At 42.3% G+C, this 14,693-nt stretch overlaps 1 protein-coding gene across 5 annotated transcripts in view; it reads right to left on the bottom strand.

The window, feature by feature from the left end:
* Positions 1-14,693, bottom strand: part of iqsec1a (IQ motif and Sec7 domain ArfGEF 1a) — an 81,197-nt gene that overhangs the window by 46,472 nt on the left and 20,032 nt on the right. Inside the window, exon 1 of one of the 5 annotated variants that reach the window (XM_029436442.1) lies at positions 1,223-1,409. The exons of the other annotated variants lie outside the window; for them this stretch is intronic. Coding sequence (XP_029292302.1) covers positions 1,223-1,341 — 119 coding nt within the window. The 5' untranslated portion in view covers positions 1,342-1,409. Of the gene's footprint in view, positions 1-1,222; positions 1,410-14,693 lie in introns of those variants that run through there. 5 annotated transcript variants of the gene reach the window in all.

The following is a 14,693-nucleotide window of genomic DNA, read 5'->3' on the forward strand; positions in this document are numbered from 1 at the left end:
TGCCTGTTATGCAACATCAAAAACAGAATGCAGCATGTGATAACATTAGAATTACTGGTACACTAAAAGGAACTTGAGATTCTGAGGAATGTATTCATGCGTTCATGTACACAAGACAGAGATTCAAGCCGGTGCATGGCGGGGGCACATTGCCTGTGAAGGACTCAGTGGAGACCCGTGAAGGTCTCATATTCATTAAGATGACTGATCCCCACGTATGATATTAGATCATGACATGACAGGGTAATTCAGCTCAACATTATGCACCAGCTGGTAAGTACATGTGTGGAAAATTAAAATCCCATACATCTTTACACTGACGGAGCTGTAAAGGAACCAGAGGGTCTAAAGTGATGCAGACTATACGTATTAGAGCAAAGAAAATAAACTTAAATGTGCCTCTGCAGAGAAATAAAAAGGTAGCAGAATGCTTATTCAGCTAAATACTGAAGATGTTGAGTACTGCACAAGGGCAGAGTTATGTGCTGAACATTCTTGTACAGCAACATAGCAAAAATACAAACGCTATCGTAGCAATAAAATCTAATCTTCATCGCAGCAGATCTGACATATGATTTACTGAAATAGGGACACAAGCTTTCCACAGAGACTGTAGGAATCATCACTATCCCAAAAATAACAACTCAGACTCAGCCGCATTTTACACACACACACACACACACACACACACACATGCATACACACTGTACCAATCACACACAAGAACACACTCACACCCACAAAGATACGGCAGAAGCTGCAAGAACCTCATGTGCCCAGTAAGAGCCGTCACAGCATCATCCAAATATGAGTCATTTTGCTCAGCCACCCGAGGCTCTGAAAGCATCACTCACATGACTCTGTTGTGATTTCAGTAAGAATAGTGGGCAAATACAAAACAACACTCAGTTCATCCACGTATGAAGCCACACAGTATCGATTCATCCTGGTGACATGTCTTGCATCTCATTCACACAAACAAACTGAAATGTTCCACCTCGTCGCCCCTCCCCTGGAGAGAGATGTTGTTTACTAAGAGCATAGGAAGGGAATATGAGAGGACAGAGCAAGGTCTGGATGCCATAAGTGACTCAGCATAGACACTGGAGAGGTAAACACCGTGTTTTCCTCCACAACCACCCACTCGACTGCTGTCTCCATGAATGGCAGCCACACCAGTGCCGCCCTATCCGACAGCGTTCACACTGAACATGTTACTCACATGTCGTAGAGCCGGTAACCCATGGCAGAGCCCGGTCTGCTTGACTGGGACCCTGGGTCTCTCGTTCGCCTGGGGTCCGTGCTGCTCACCACGGCGCGCCACACGCTTGGTTTGTCCATCCTGTAATGCTGGTCAATGGGACTGCGTGACTGAGACGGCGTGCGCACACGGGCTCACTCACATTCACTCTCCCTTTCCCTCCCAGTCACAAACACAGGCAGCCAGAGAGCAGTGTGTGTGATGTAACGAAGGAGCTTCCAAGAGGCTGGCGGCTGGTGGGGGGGTGGCTGGTGATGGAGGAGGAGGAGTAGGGAGGGTTAGGAGGGTGGTGTCTGAGAGCCAAGGAGCTAAATGAGCTGTCTGTTAAGAACTGAAGCTCTTTTTTAAAGCATGGTGGATGATGGTCATTCTTTACTGGTGCCAGTGCCTGGAGAGGCAGCCACTCCTAAATAAAAAGCAAGAAGAGACGACCTGCAGCAGAGCTACTTGGAGATTATACTGCCTCTCATAAACACAGAGAAGCATCTGCGTACGCCTCTCTCCACCCTCTTATCTGTTCTCAGTAGTACAGTCCTCAGCAGGGCCACACGATTGGCTCCTTGGTCTCCATAGAAACAGGAGGATGTGTCAGAGGTAGGGCTCATTATCATGCCTTCTCTCTCCTCCCTCCCATTTTGTTTTAACTCCCTCTCTCTCTCTCTCTTTTCCCCCATTTCTCTTCTTCTCACATACTCGCCCCCCCTCCCTCCCCTCACTCTCCATCCTTCTGAAATCAATGCACTTTTCTCTGTAGTGTCTGTCAAAACAGATGAGGCTTTCCAGTCCAATGAGGAATGGTGCAAAGAGGTAAAGATGCTGCATAGCTGTGGTTAATTATGTCTGCAGAAAGAAACACTACAGAAAAAGATGAGCTAATGGGGAAAAAAGGAAAACAAGTCATTTGGTAAATTAGTTACATGCTGTTACATACAGTTCTGCCAGACGCACAAAGTTAGTGAGATAGAAACTATATGACTTGCACAGAAATTGCATCATGTACAAGTGACGCTAAAACGAGAAAGGAAGTGTGAAATATTAAGCAGAAATAAGGAAGCATTACTGAAGATCCAATCTTAATTCAGACTATAGATGGTGTACACATACTGTACTGTGGCCATATATGGTACAGTTGTTGACATTCTCTCCAGGTAACAGCATCAAAAGCAGGCAGGAGTGTGTCTATGGAGACAAGCTGTACACACACACACACACACACACACGATGGCTTACATACACTCTCCAGGGGAGGATGCGTTTCACAAGCAGACTCGATGGCACACGGCATGGTCTATGTACCAACGCCAAGGTGACTATAGCACTGTCAGACCTTTGTCTTTTTCTTAATGAACTTGTGTAGTGGCTAATTGTATATGTGCGTCATCTCACTGCAATTACACTGGCTATGTACTTTCTAATTAACAACGCTGATCCCCCCGAGCTCTAACAGGCTCTTGTCACCGAGCAGAGTGTGTGTGTGTGTGTGTGTGTGTGTGTGTGTGTGTGTGTGTGCGAGTGTAGAAACCCTGTATAATATTTGCAACATTGTCCAACTGTTCATATCCAGAACAAGATCTTTCAACACTTACTATCCAGACTGCCATGACATGTGCCGTGTGTGCTAATGCTCCCCAAATGAGTAGCAACACATTTGGTGTCGCAAACCTTTTCCATTTTGAGCACTCCACGAGCCTCCCCTTTGCGCCACACTCAGGACATGAAATCAACTTTAACAATACATCTCATAATATCGAGATTCTTTCTTCTAAAGGACAACCTTGAGGTTTTTAGCCCTTTTAGACAAGACGTTAACACAATTGACATTTCTATTCAACATTTTAAATTGTTGGACTTACTAAAGATTGCAGCACCTAACTAGCAGACGTTAAGAGCAGTTACCTCCTCATTCCTTGGTGGCACTTGTAATGCCACTTATATAGCACTGCAGCGACAGTTAATCAGTGAGGTGTTCCAGTAACACTCGAACAGAATTCCACCTGGCCTGTAATTTAACCTCCAGGTTGACAGTTGACCAATTTGTGTGCTCTGTTCACTGTGTGTGTGTGTGTGTGTGTGTGTGTGTGTGTGTGTGTGTGTGTGTGTGTGTGTGTGTGTGTGTGTGTGTGTGTGTGTGTGTTGTGTGTATGCGTGTGCATGCATGGTAAAAGGTTGTGGGGGAGGAGCTCTGACAGGGGCAACGGTGAGTGTGCTTCTGCAAACCCCGAGCAAAATGAGTTAGTAGTCCACACACACACACGTCCACACCCACACCCACACACACACGTCCACACACACACACACACACACACACACAGCTGAGCTAGATGCTTTTTCAAATTGACAAACAACCTTAAAATTCATGGTTTCAGCAATACATGACACAAAAGTGCAGGCTCCACACACACACACACACACACACACGCACACACACACAATTACAAAGGCGTATGAAGTATCAAATTGTAATATTTTCTGGCCTGGCCCTGCACACATGAAGACATGTTCCTATGTGGCCTTTCGAATGTACAAATATTGCATATGCTGGCCTTCTTGTGCCAGCCTCCCCGCTCTCCTCTGTCACCATATGGCCCCTTAAAACCAGCTGGCCTCGGTGGATGATGTAGGCTGTTGGACTATGGCTGTAGGATTCAGTGAAGGACTGTCTGCAGAAGGCTTTCCCGTCTGGCAGCACACAAACCTCAGACACACGTACACTGGATGCAGACACGGAGAGAGCACACATGAACGCACACCGCAGAAGGCTTTTAGTGTCACAGGAAAATGCATGCTAATGAGTTCCAACCTAATTGCCTCGTGTTGTGAGCCAATTGAAGAACTTACATAGTGAGCTCACAATCACTAGATGTAAGGAAACCAGTCTGATAGCACAGTGGAGGAAGTTAAGTGGGCATCACTTTGCTTTAAAAACAGCTTTCCAGTTTTCCTTTTACTCTAAATTATATTTTGGACAGTTGTTCTTACAATAAAAGGCATTCGAGTATTGGCACGAATCAGTTCATAGAATAATGAATCGGTAGAATCACTGATGATGAAAAGAATCGTTAGATCTTACACTCAACCTTGTTTTCATAGTTTAGTTGTTGCTGTGATAGTCATTGTTAAAAGGAGAAGAACCCTTAAGAGTTGCTCAGCTGGAATAGAAAGTCCCAGAAGTTCCTGACATCGCTTGTTTCTCGCTGAATTGTCCGTCAGTCTCTGCTGAGTTGCCTCCGCTGATATAGAGATAACAGAGACAAACAACAGCTGGAGGTCACAAAACAGCAAGTTCTGTACACTTGAACTTTTCAAAACTGATGCAGCACTTTGTTCCTCCTAACAAAGTGCATTCTGTTTTCCTCTTTTAGGGAGGCTAGCTTTCTGTGATCTTTTAAATCTTTAACAAGACAAACTGTAGGTTCACTGTGCAGCGTTTTGTAAGTGTCTGCACAATATGTAGGGACAACAGTACTGCTGGAACTGTCTGTGCAGATCAGTGGGAAGCATTATTTAGTCCTGGGCTGAGCCTCTCTGCAGGGGTCCCGTCTCCTCTCAAGAGACTTCAGCCCACTTCAAACACATCAGAAAGAGAGAGTGACAAAGAGAGAGAGAGAGAGACAAGTGGGAGAGACCTGACATTCACTACAGCACAAAGAGCTGCACGCCACAAGATGGCAGTGCATCACCTCCATTGCATGAATAACAGCAGCCTGATGTGATCAATATTACTGATGTTTGGGAAGTTTTCAGGCAGGAAGGTTATTGTTAGGCACATGTGACACGCCAAGTGAGGAAAAGCACTTGTTGCATGCTTCATTTAGCAACATTAATCCTGTTTGTTAAGCTTTGGCGTCTGTTTTCAGCTCTTAAAAAAGGGAAAATCAAGCATTAAAAAAAAGAAATGTGGAATGAACCGTTTAACTAAAATACACCTACTGCGTAAACCTTTCGTTCCACAAAAACATTTTTCTAACCACTCCTCCAATTAGTGTCAACAGCTGGAAAAAGTGAACTCCCCTGAGATAGTGACCTCGACCCCGTGCTGGAGATGAGAGGTGAGAAAAAGAGTTTCTCTGCTGTGTTTTCCATGTAACGACGCAGCTCAGCCTCTCTGCGGCTCTCTGGCAGAGGACACAGCGCGGTGCAAAGGCTCCTTCTGTCACTGACTTGGCCTCAAGCCTGAGAACATCAGAGGCAGAAGACAGACAAGCTTTTCATAGCAGGCCAAACAAAGAGCTGTCTCTCTGCTCCTAACTGCTGAGTACAGACAGAGAAGCTTCTTGACCCCTCGGGCGCCTGCTGAGGCTCTTTGCTGCCACCGCTGAAGTTTATGCTTCTGGATAAACTGGCGTCAGTCATATTGATGAAGCTGTCGCAGCACCAGCACTGCTACTCATGTCGTTAGCACGTAAAGAAAAGTACCAATGCAATCTTAAAATACTCTATTACAGGTAAAAGTCTTGCATTTAAATCGTACTCAAAAATATCAGCAAAATATACTTAAAGCCAAATGTACTCAAAATCACTCACTCATGTAAAAATAATAAATAATGTTTGTCTTAATGTTCTCAATAATCCCTCTTGACTGATACAGTATAAAGAAGTAGTGTCATGAAGAGTGAAGCAGGTGGAGCCAAACGCAGGAGACTGCAGGTCAACTGTTTGGAGAAATATCTTTAGTTCAAGTTCAGTCCAAAAAAAAAAAAGTCAAAACTGAACATCACAAAACAAAACCAAGAATCCAAAGAAGACTGAAAACCAGGATTTAAATACAATCTTAGCTGATGAAGGGAGGACGTGCAGGTGGAGAAGCTCAGGTGAGGGGGGTGAGATGATGAGGCAGGGAGCTGGTTTGCAGGGGAGGAACTCAGAAAAAGACTAAAGTGTAGATTGACAAAAGAGTCAAGAGTCAAAAGGCAGCACAGGAAACACAGCAAACAGAAAACAAAGTTTGCAATTCAGTCAAGTCTGAGGGCTTAACAGAGCCAGACTGTGACAGAATCTTAAATCAAAAGGTCAATTACAAGGGGATTTACTATTTATTAGCTCATCAATATGCAAAATCACACATACAAAGTCATAATGGAAAGCTAGTCCAGAGCTCCTTGATCAGGTTGCGCTGCTTCTGCATGTCTCATTTATGCTTTTTTTTATGACCCATGAAGGGAAATCTATTCTATCAATCTAATCCCTCTGTCATCTGCACTTTCTGCTCCTCACTCGCAGGAGATTTCACCCCAAACACAATTCAGAAGCGGCGGCATCTTGTTAATATCTTCTTGCACATACACAGACAAATCCCTCTACTTGAAAAAGAGCTGAAAAAGCAGCTGAGAACAAGCAATCACACTCTCCGGTCTTATTTCCTGGGGAAAAAGTATTCTACTCCTTGCTCCCTCGCCTCGTCCCCGCGAGCCCTCCCTCTGCTCGATCTGAGCGGGCGATATAGAGCTATGGAATTGCAAATACCTCATATCAGACAGGGAGATGGATCTGAAGCGCACGGAGGCCTCTTTGGCTGATATTACTGTGGCATGGAGCTGATGAAAGGATAAGCTATGTGAGAGACATCCACAGTATAACTAATCTCTCACTACATCTAATTTACCAGGGAAAGTGGAAATGGGTAATACAGTGAAAGCAAAAGCACTGGTTGAGGGAAAAAAAAGATGCTCCGACGTGTTTTCATGGGCTAAAAGGTGCGTCGTTTGCGCTCGTATCACCTAGAGGCTTTCAAAATCACACTGATGTCACACATGATTATGTCTGGAAAGGTAACACCCGTGCACTGTTGCTAGACAGGTGGGTGTCTTTTCATTACTGCTGGAGAGACGCATTAACTCGGCACAACGTGCTCGTTCAACCTCGACCGTAACAAAAAAAAAAACTCCTGCCTTTCTGAATTATAACAAATACACATTTTGTTATAATTAAGCTGCTTTTTCATGCATACAGATCGCAAGACAATTCATTTTCCAGTCTGCAGAAAGAAATAGTAATTAATATTTCACAAGTGTACCATGTCCTGACCATAGCAAGAATAATGTCATGGCCAATTACTGAGAGGGGCTGCCGGCTGATATGTGAATCAAGGGTTTAAGGTTGTGGCTGCTGGCAGGATGTGCGTTCGTTGCAATGATAGTAGTGTGACAAAGGACATGATACCGAGGTAATCTTGTGCTTCCACGCTGTTTGTCAGATCTCGCCTTTGAAAAAGCACAGTACAAACAGAGCAGAGCATTATCTAAAGAAGACAATATGTTGGGTAACATCTTCACAAGACCTTAAACTATGTCACATGATCGGAATTTTTTTCTCTCCATCTAACTTCAATGGAAGAAGTGTATTGCTGAGGAGCCAACAAAGCGCAGTGTCAAGTGTGAAGTTATTTCAGATCAGCAGTTCTGTTTCGCTCATTCGCTCTTTTACTACATAGCTAAAGTGTACTCAAGTTTGTTATTTGATGTGCTTGTGTGGTAAGACTTGCAACTGATAATTGTTTTCTTAATTAATACAATTTTGTAAAAACAAATCAATTTTGACAAATTAAATATATTTACAAAATGCAAAAATATATATATATAAAAATATATATAAATATATATATATATATATATATATATATAAAAAATATATTAAAAAAAATATATATAATATAATAATAATAAATGTTATTTATAAGCACACTTTTCATTTGCGTAAACAAAACTCAAAGTGCTACAGAGTAAAAACGATGAGCAAAATATACATAAAAAAAACAAAAAACATTTGTTAGACAGACAAGACAACACTTTAAAATGGTTAAAGTCTAGCAAAATGCTCTGTTAAAAAGATGTATTTTTAGGCCCGTTTTAAAAGCATCCACAGTCTGTGGCGTCCTCAGATGTTCAGGGAGAGCATTCCAGAGTCTGGGAGCGGCAGAGCAGAAGGCGTGATCTCCCATGGTTTTGAGCTTGATCCTGGGGGGAAGGAGGAGGTTAGCCTTTACAGAACGGAGGTTTCTTAGTGGAGGTTTGTGGGGTGAGCAGTTCTCTGAGGTAGGATGGAGCATTTCCGTGAATGCACTGATGGGTGTAAAGGGAGATTTTATAATCAATCCTGAGTGAGACCGGGAGCCAGTGCAGTGATTTGAGGATGGGTGTGATGTGTTCGTACTTTCACACTCTCATCAGGATCCTAGCAGCGCTGTTCTGGATGTATTGCAGCTTCTAGATGTTTTTGCTAGGAATCCCGATGAGAAGTGCGTTGCAGTAGTCAAGTCTGGAGGAGAAAAATGCATGGGCAAGCTTTTCAGCATCTGACAGAGAGAGTGTGGGGCGGAGTTTGGCAATATTTCTGAGGTGGTAGAAGGAGTTCTTGCATGTTTGTCTGATGTGGGCCTCAAAGCTCAGGTGAGGATCCATTTTAACACCCAGATTGGTGACTGTTGATGAGAGTGGAATGTTCTGACCAGAGAAGGTGATGCAGGTTATGGAGGAAGACTGGACCTGATGATATATATATATATATATATATATATATATATATATATATATATATATATATTTTTATTTTTTTTATACAGACATATATAAAATATATATAAAAAAAAATATATAGAAAAAATATATATAGAAAAAAAAATATATATAGAAAAAAGTTATGGATTGATCAACATTTTGGTGCAACATCAATTTAAATCAAGCCTTTAAATAGCGCAGGGACTCAAATACATGTGAAACACAGCCAATACTCTCACAACTGAATGTTGGCCAGCCTTTATTTTATTGTGTTATGATCCACACACACACACACACACACACACACACACACACACACACACACACACACACACGCAAATACACACACATACACACACACTCGTGCATTTCCCGGCCAAAGGGCAAAGGGATCGACAGCAGAACTGAGTGAAGTTAAACTCACAAACTTCTCCTCCGTTACTTCGAGTCAAAGCAACTTCTAACAAGACACATGGCCGTCTGCACCCCAGAATCCAAACAGCGTGTTTCAGGATCGCAGCACGGCGGCTGTAATTAACTTATAGTGAATGTGATGACGAAACAGAAGCTGGAGACTTCAAAGACAATCCGAGAGCTTTCCCGAGAGTTCAAACACATTATGGAAGTGGGCCCTCTGTTTCACAGGCCTGTTAAATCATTGTGCTGTTGTGATTTCCCATCTGGTGAAATCAAAACTTTACAATACTAACAGCAGTAAATAAATAAAGGGATAATAAAGAAAGAATTCATACAACTGGTCGCATTTTATAGAAGCGGAAGGCACTTTCATGGCTGCATAACAAACACCAACTCTTTAGCGCTGCTCCTTCATTTCCCCTGCTGCCACATACAATAAATGTTTACTGTGTCGTCACGCCCTTTTCCAAATGACTTCAGATATTATCAAGTCCTTACATAGAGAGAAAGCAGCAGTGGAATACACACAACAGCAGATACAATGCCGGCTTTATGAACTTACATATGCTAATACTTCTCCATTTCTACTGCATGTGTCACTTGTCCACCGTATTCACCCCTGCGGCTCGACGCAGCCTCATGAGCTGCCTTAGTGCCTCCAACCGTCAGCTAATAACACACGGGCTGTTTGCAGCAGGCAGGCTGGGGGTCTGGGATCCCATGAAGGCAGGCTATTCCCAGGAATCAATAGGCAGTGGTATCATTAGAGGGCCCGGAGATAATCACAGGTTCTGTTCTGAAATAGTCATTCACCATAATGAATATCATAAAGCATCGGAATTATTTATAGATGAAATGGAGCTCTGAAAATGGTAAGACATCAAATCAGAACCCAGACCACAAATAAACGGAGCTGTGCAATATTAGGTGCATTACGACCTTTTGGTAATACCATGGGAGTTTTAATGGAGGGGCGTTAACGCCTGCAGAAAGATTTACACTTCACCCTTACGTTTACCTCTGTAAAGCACCTGCCTGTATCTATTCATCAAGTCAGATGTGTTTCCTTAACTGAGGAGACAGAACGATCGCCAACATAGCGTGAGAGAGGGTGGAAGAATACAGAGAGGCAGATGCTTTTTGATGGAGTGGAAGAAAAAAGAGAATATCTGTGAGAGAGAAAAAGGAATCAAAAGAGAGGCGTAAACTGGAGAAAAAAGGAATAGTGGAGCATCTTGGGTATTTAAAAGTATTCATTCAGCCTCTTGATGGGTGCAGAGAGGTCTTCGCTCTGGACAGGACTGAACTAGAAGGCAGCTGCAGGCGATGAATACAGCAGCTACTGCGCAGGCAATGCTCCAATCAGTTAAAACATGCTTTTTCTTCATGGTACTGAGGCACTGCCATGGAGGAAGTCTGGTTTTCTTTTCCAATCTATTGATGAGGTCATCTATATTCCTACATCAGATCTGGTCATATAATTTATAACACTCTGCTTTTGTACCGTTTCCTTTCAAATTGCAGCCGCATGCCTTCAGATAAATTCAGATTCTTCCCCCCTCAGTAAACCGTACAGAGCCATTATCCTGTCCCACAATAAGCTGCAATCCTGCATCCCTATTGGCCTGGCTGACTGCTCCACTTTTCTTTTCTCAACCTGACATAGACACACTTCCTGCTTTCACCTCCCACTGCTGCAGAGCACTCTGTCTACACACACACACACAACAGTCATGGAAAGACAACACGGGGCAGGAAAGTTCATTACAGTGGCCATAAAAAGGAGATCTTTTTCACAATGGGTTTCTTTTTATAATAATAGACCCCTACGCAGCAGTATGGGAGAAGATATGAGTGGGAGAAGATCATTACAGATGACTGAAAGGGTGGAATACAAAAGAAAACTTCACAGACTTGATTGTAATGTTGACATTATGTTCAGTATGGGGGACATACAGAACAAAACAAGAGGGCTGCTCGAAAGCTTTCAGCAAAACACATATATACCAAGATACCAATATATTTGCAATAAATTCACAGAAATATCAGCCTGGATTGCATGAGAGCGGAATTTTATCCTGACTGTTTGCACAATGAATTACAAGAAAATCTTCTAATTTGCTAAATTCAAATTAAGTTTAATATAGCGTAGCAGATCAAGAAGCCATTTTCACCTCTTTTTTTTTTTTTTTTTTTTTTTTTTAAACTTAAATTGACATTTAAGCAATTTTTTTTACAGCTAATGGAAACTTGAAAGTATCTAATTTATAATTAATATCTTCTTTTATTTTATTAACTCACTTTAAACACTTAACATTTTGTTCTTTTATGCTTTACATTTCATTTTGCTATCATCTCTGGTTTTACTACCAGCAGCTGATTGACTGTGCCACTGAGCGGTGCGGACAAGTCAAGAATGGAAAGACATTAAACACCTTGAGGAACATTACATACACCCAGTAATTTAACTGTGTGATGAGTGTATGCAGTCTGAAATCTTGGGAGTTGTATTTAGAGAAACATTTCCCGGTTCAAATTCCTGAATCGCAGATCCCATTACTTGTGATTGACAGTTTCCACATTTCTTTACATTTCGTAGATAAATAAAAAAACAAACCGATTAACTGTAATGAAAATCATCATTAGTTGCAGCCCTTTATGAAGCGTATTCTTCTTTTGCAATCATTAAAAGCTGCTTTAATCAAGTCTGCGTTGGAAATGTTGAATAATCAGTAATCAGTCTGCTCTAAAATAAACTAGAACAAAACTTGGCAACAAATGAAACTTTCATTTGATTTTATTATATATTTTCCCGCCCATGACTAAACATTTTTAGGAGGGGCTTTCAACAGAACCATATCAAGAAAAACTACCATATGTGTGGTCTCTTTTTTATCAGTGGCGGGCCGTCAGGGCAGAATATACATTTAATTTTTATATATTCTTTCCACAAATATGTATTAAATTATTCCCCATAGTCTATTCTCTTCATTTCATAGCATTTCCTCTTGTTTGCGCTGCTTCCAGCCTCAGATCGAGATTTGGAGGTCTGGCCTTTATGTTAGAGCTTTTATCCAATCATATTTCAGCCATGATGTGTTGCCATGGTCCACGAAATCTGCCCTTAGGCCTTCAGGATCAACAGTGCGGGCGCCTGTAGCTTAAAGTGAACAGAGACAAAACTGTGGCGTTAACCAATCAGATTTCGAGTTGGGGACACCGGGGCCAGCTAGCAGGCGTACGATAACATCAGCACGTCCACGTCTTTTGATTGGATACGCACTATTGAGAGGCAGAGCTATGCAGAGCTAGCAAACTTTGAACGAGCTAGTTTGTGTCGATTTCTACAAGCTGTTTTTTTTCAACCCACAATGGCTGAAGGAGGAGAAGAGATCGATTTGGTCGCAGATATAATTACAACGCCATTTTCAAGACGAACTTTTCAAGAAAAGATAGACATCGTGAGAAGAGAACAGCCAACCCCGACGCTAGCGAGCCTATCACAGCCGGGAAAAGGGTTTGTCCGACTACTTTCAAATCACTAACTACGAGCGGTACCCCCGGCTCACAGCCTCCGAGAGGCACTGCACATTGTACTGCTGGGAATGCCTGCTATTTACAACTAAATGTTCCGTAAATATTAATATAACTCTGTTGTTAGGGTGATGCAACGCCCGGTTATACTGCGTTTCTGTCTAAATGTATAGTTTCTAGCAGCCATGGCGTCATAATGATGGTATTAAGAGGTGGAATAATTCAGGTAGGACTGTGTAGGACATCACTGAAGGTGTGACATGCACGGCCCGCCACTGCTTTTTATATTACACAAAACAAATCCTGCATTCACAAAACCTGGTGAGACAGGTTTCCTGTATTGCAGTGAACATAATCCATTTGAACAGTTTGTTGGCTTATTGTAATTTATTCTACACTGCTTCTGTTCATCATCTTAGCAGGCCAAGTGGCAGAATCATCATAACCAGCGGCCCGACGACTACATCATTAGTCAACTGCATCGACTCAAATATGCACACTCAGGAATGGGAAATAAGCTATCACATCTAAACCATTACATTGCATACGTGTAGCTCTATAGCCCATCTAATGCATGGGATTGCTTTGTTGCTGGGGCAGGAGGCAGAGGAAAGAGAGGTAGACTGCATGAAAGAACGGAGTAATATGAGAAGAGTGCAAACAAGGAAAGAGTGGTAAAGAAAAAACAGAGCAGAAGCAACAATTCAAATAAATCCCTGGGGTATGTTTCTGCTATTACAGCCGCTCTGGCTGCTCTGAATGTGATTGGTCGTCCCCATAGATCGCTCCAACTCTGGCATTAAGCATGTTGTTATTCTGCTGACTAAGGCTACAACTACAAACACTTCCTATGATTACATTGTTCTGTAAATTCTTCCCAATTTGCTCACTCAAAACATCTTAAACAAGTGGAGTGATTCAGCATACTGGAGGGCACGGCACAGCAGCTGGCATAATAATTTATATTTCACTTCCTCCCCTCCTCCTATTGACACACAAACACAGTCAGAATATACGACCGATCAATCACTGACTGGGAGCCTCGCACAAACCCCTGCTTTAATGGAGAATGATTATCCAGACATGTTTCACACTTCTTTTTAGAAACTATGTGAAAAATGTTGTTTTTAAGTGACTCACTGCTCTACAGACATAACTGCAACATCCTGGATTCCAACATGGCCCGGGACCTTTGTCACGATGTTCCTGTCTTGCTAAAGGAAACAAAATCAAGACAACCATGACAAGGCAAAGCCTTTATAATAAATGCTGTTTTCAGTTTGACGTGAACGGCAAACTTTAGTTCGTATTGTCATTTAATATTTCTTGTGTGCGTGTGCGTGTGCGTGTGTGTGTGCGTGTGCGTGTGCGAGATTCTGAAGCTTGACAAAAGTGACAAGGGCATGCATTCAGTGTTTCAGCCGCCCACTCGCATTCATTGACATGAATGATGAGGGCTACGTTTTCACGACAGAATATACAGCAATATCTCAGAGAAACTATCTCTTATATCTTAATGATTACCTCGGGGGAGCAGGAACCATCTGAAACAAATCAGCAAAGTCAAAATGATCAAGTATTTTCACTGTCATCATTTGGTAATTAGGGGTTGATTTAAAGTCCGCCTGTGTGAGCTCAGACAGAAGCAAACAATGCTGCCGAGCCGGAGAGAGGAAAACAATCAACCTCCGATCACAGCCATCATCTTGTTTACAGTCATGATCCATTTAACCTATTAGCTTTCAGCTGTGCTGGAAAATTACAGAGCAACAATCACACGGGGACAATCAAGAGAAAATGAGTGAGGTGTTAATGAGCGAGAAATAGCAAATTCCTCCTTTCTGCAGCGTGAACAGAGTCTAAAAACAACCCACAGATGCTCCCACTCATCAGAAACTTCAGAACACTGCTCTTTGAAAATAGAACAGTGTTCCAGTATGTGCTGGGATTTATTTTTGGGCTGCACATGAGCCAAAAGTGGGCTCTGG

Source organism: Cottoperca gobio, chromosome 7 (genome assembly GCF_900634415.1).
Source record: "Cottoperca gobio chromosome 7, fCotGob3.1, whole genome shotgun sequence".
Lineage (NCBI taxonomy): Eukaryota > Metazoa > Chordata > Actinopteri > Perciformes > Bovichtidae > Cottoperca > Cottoperca gobio.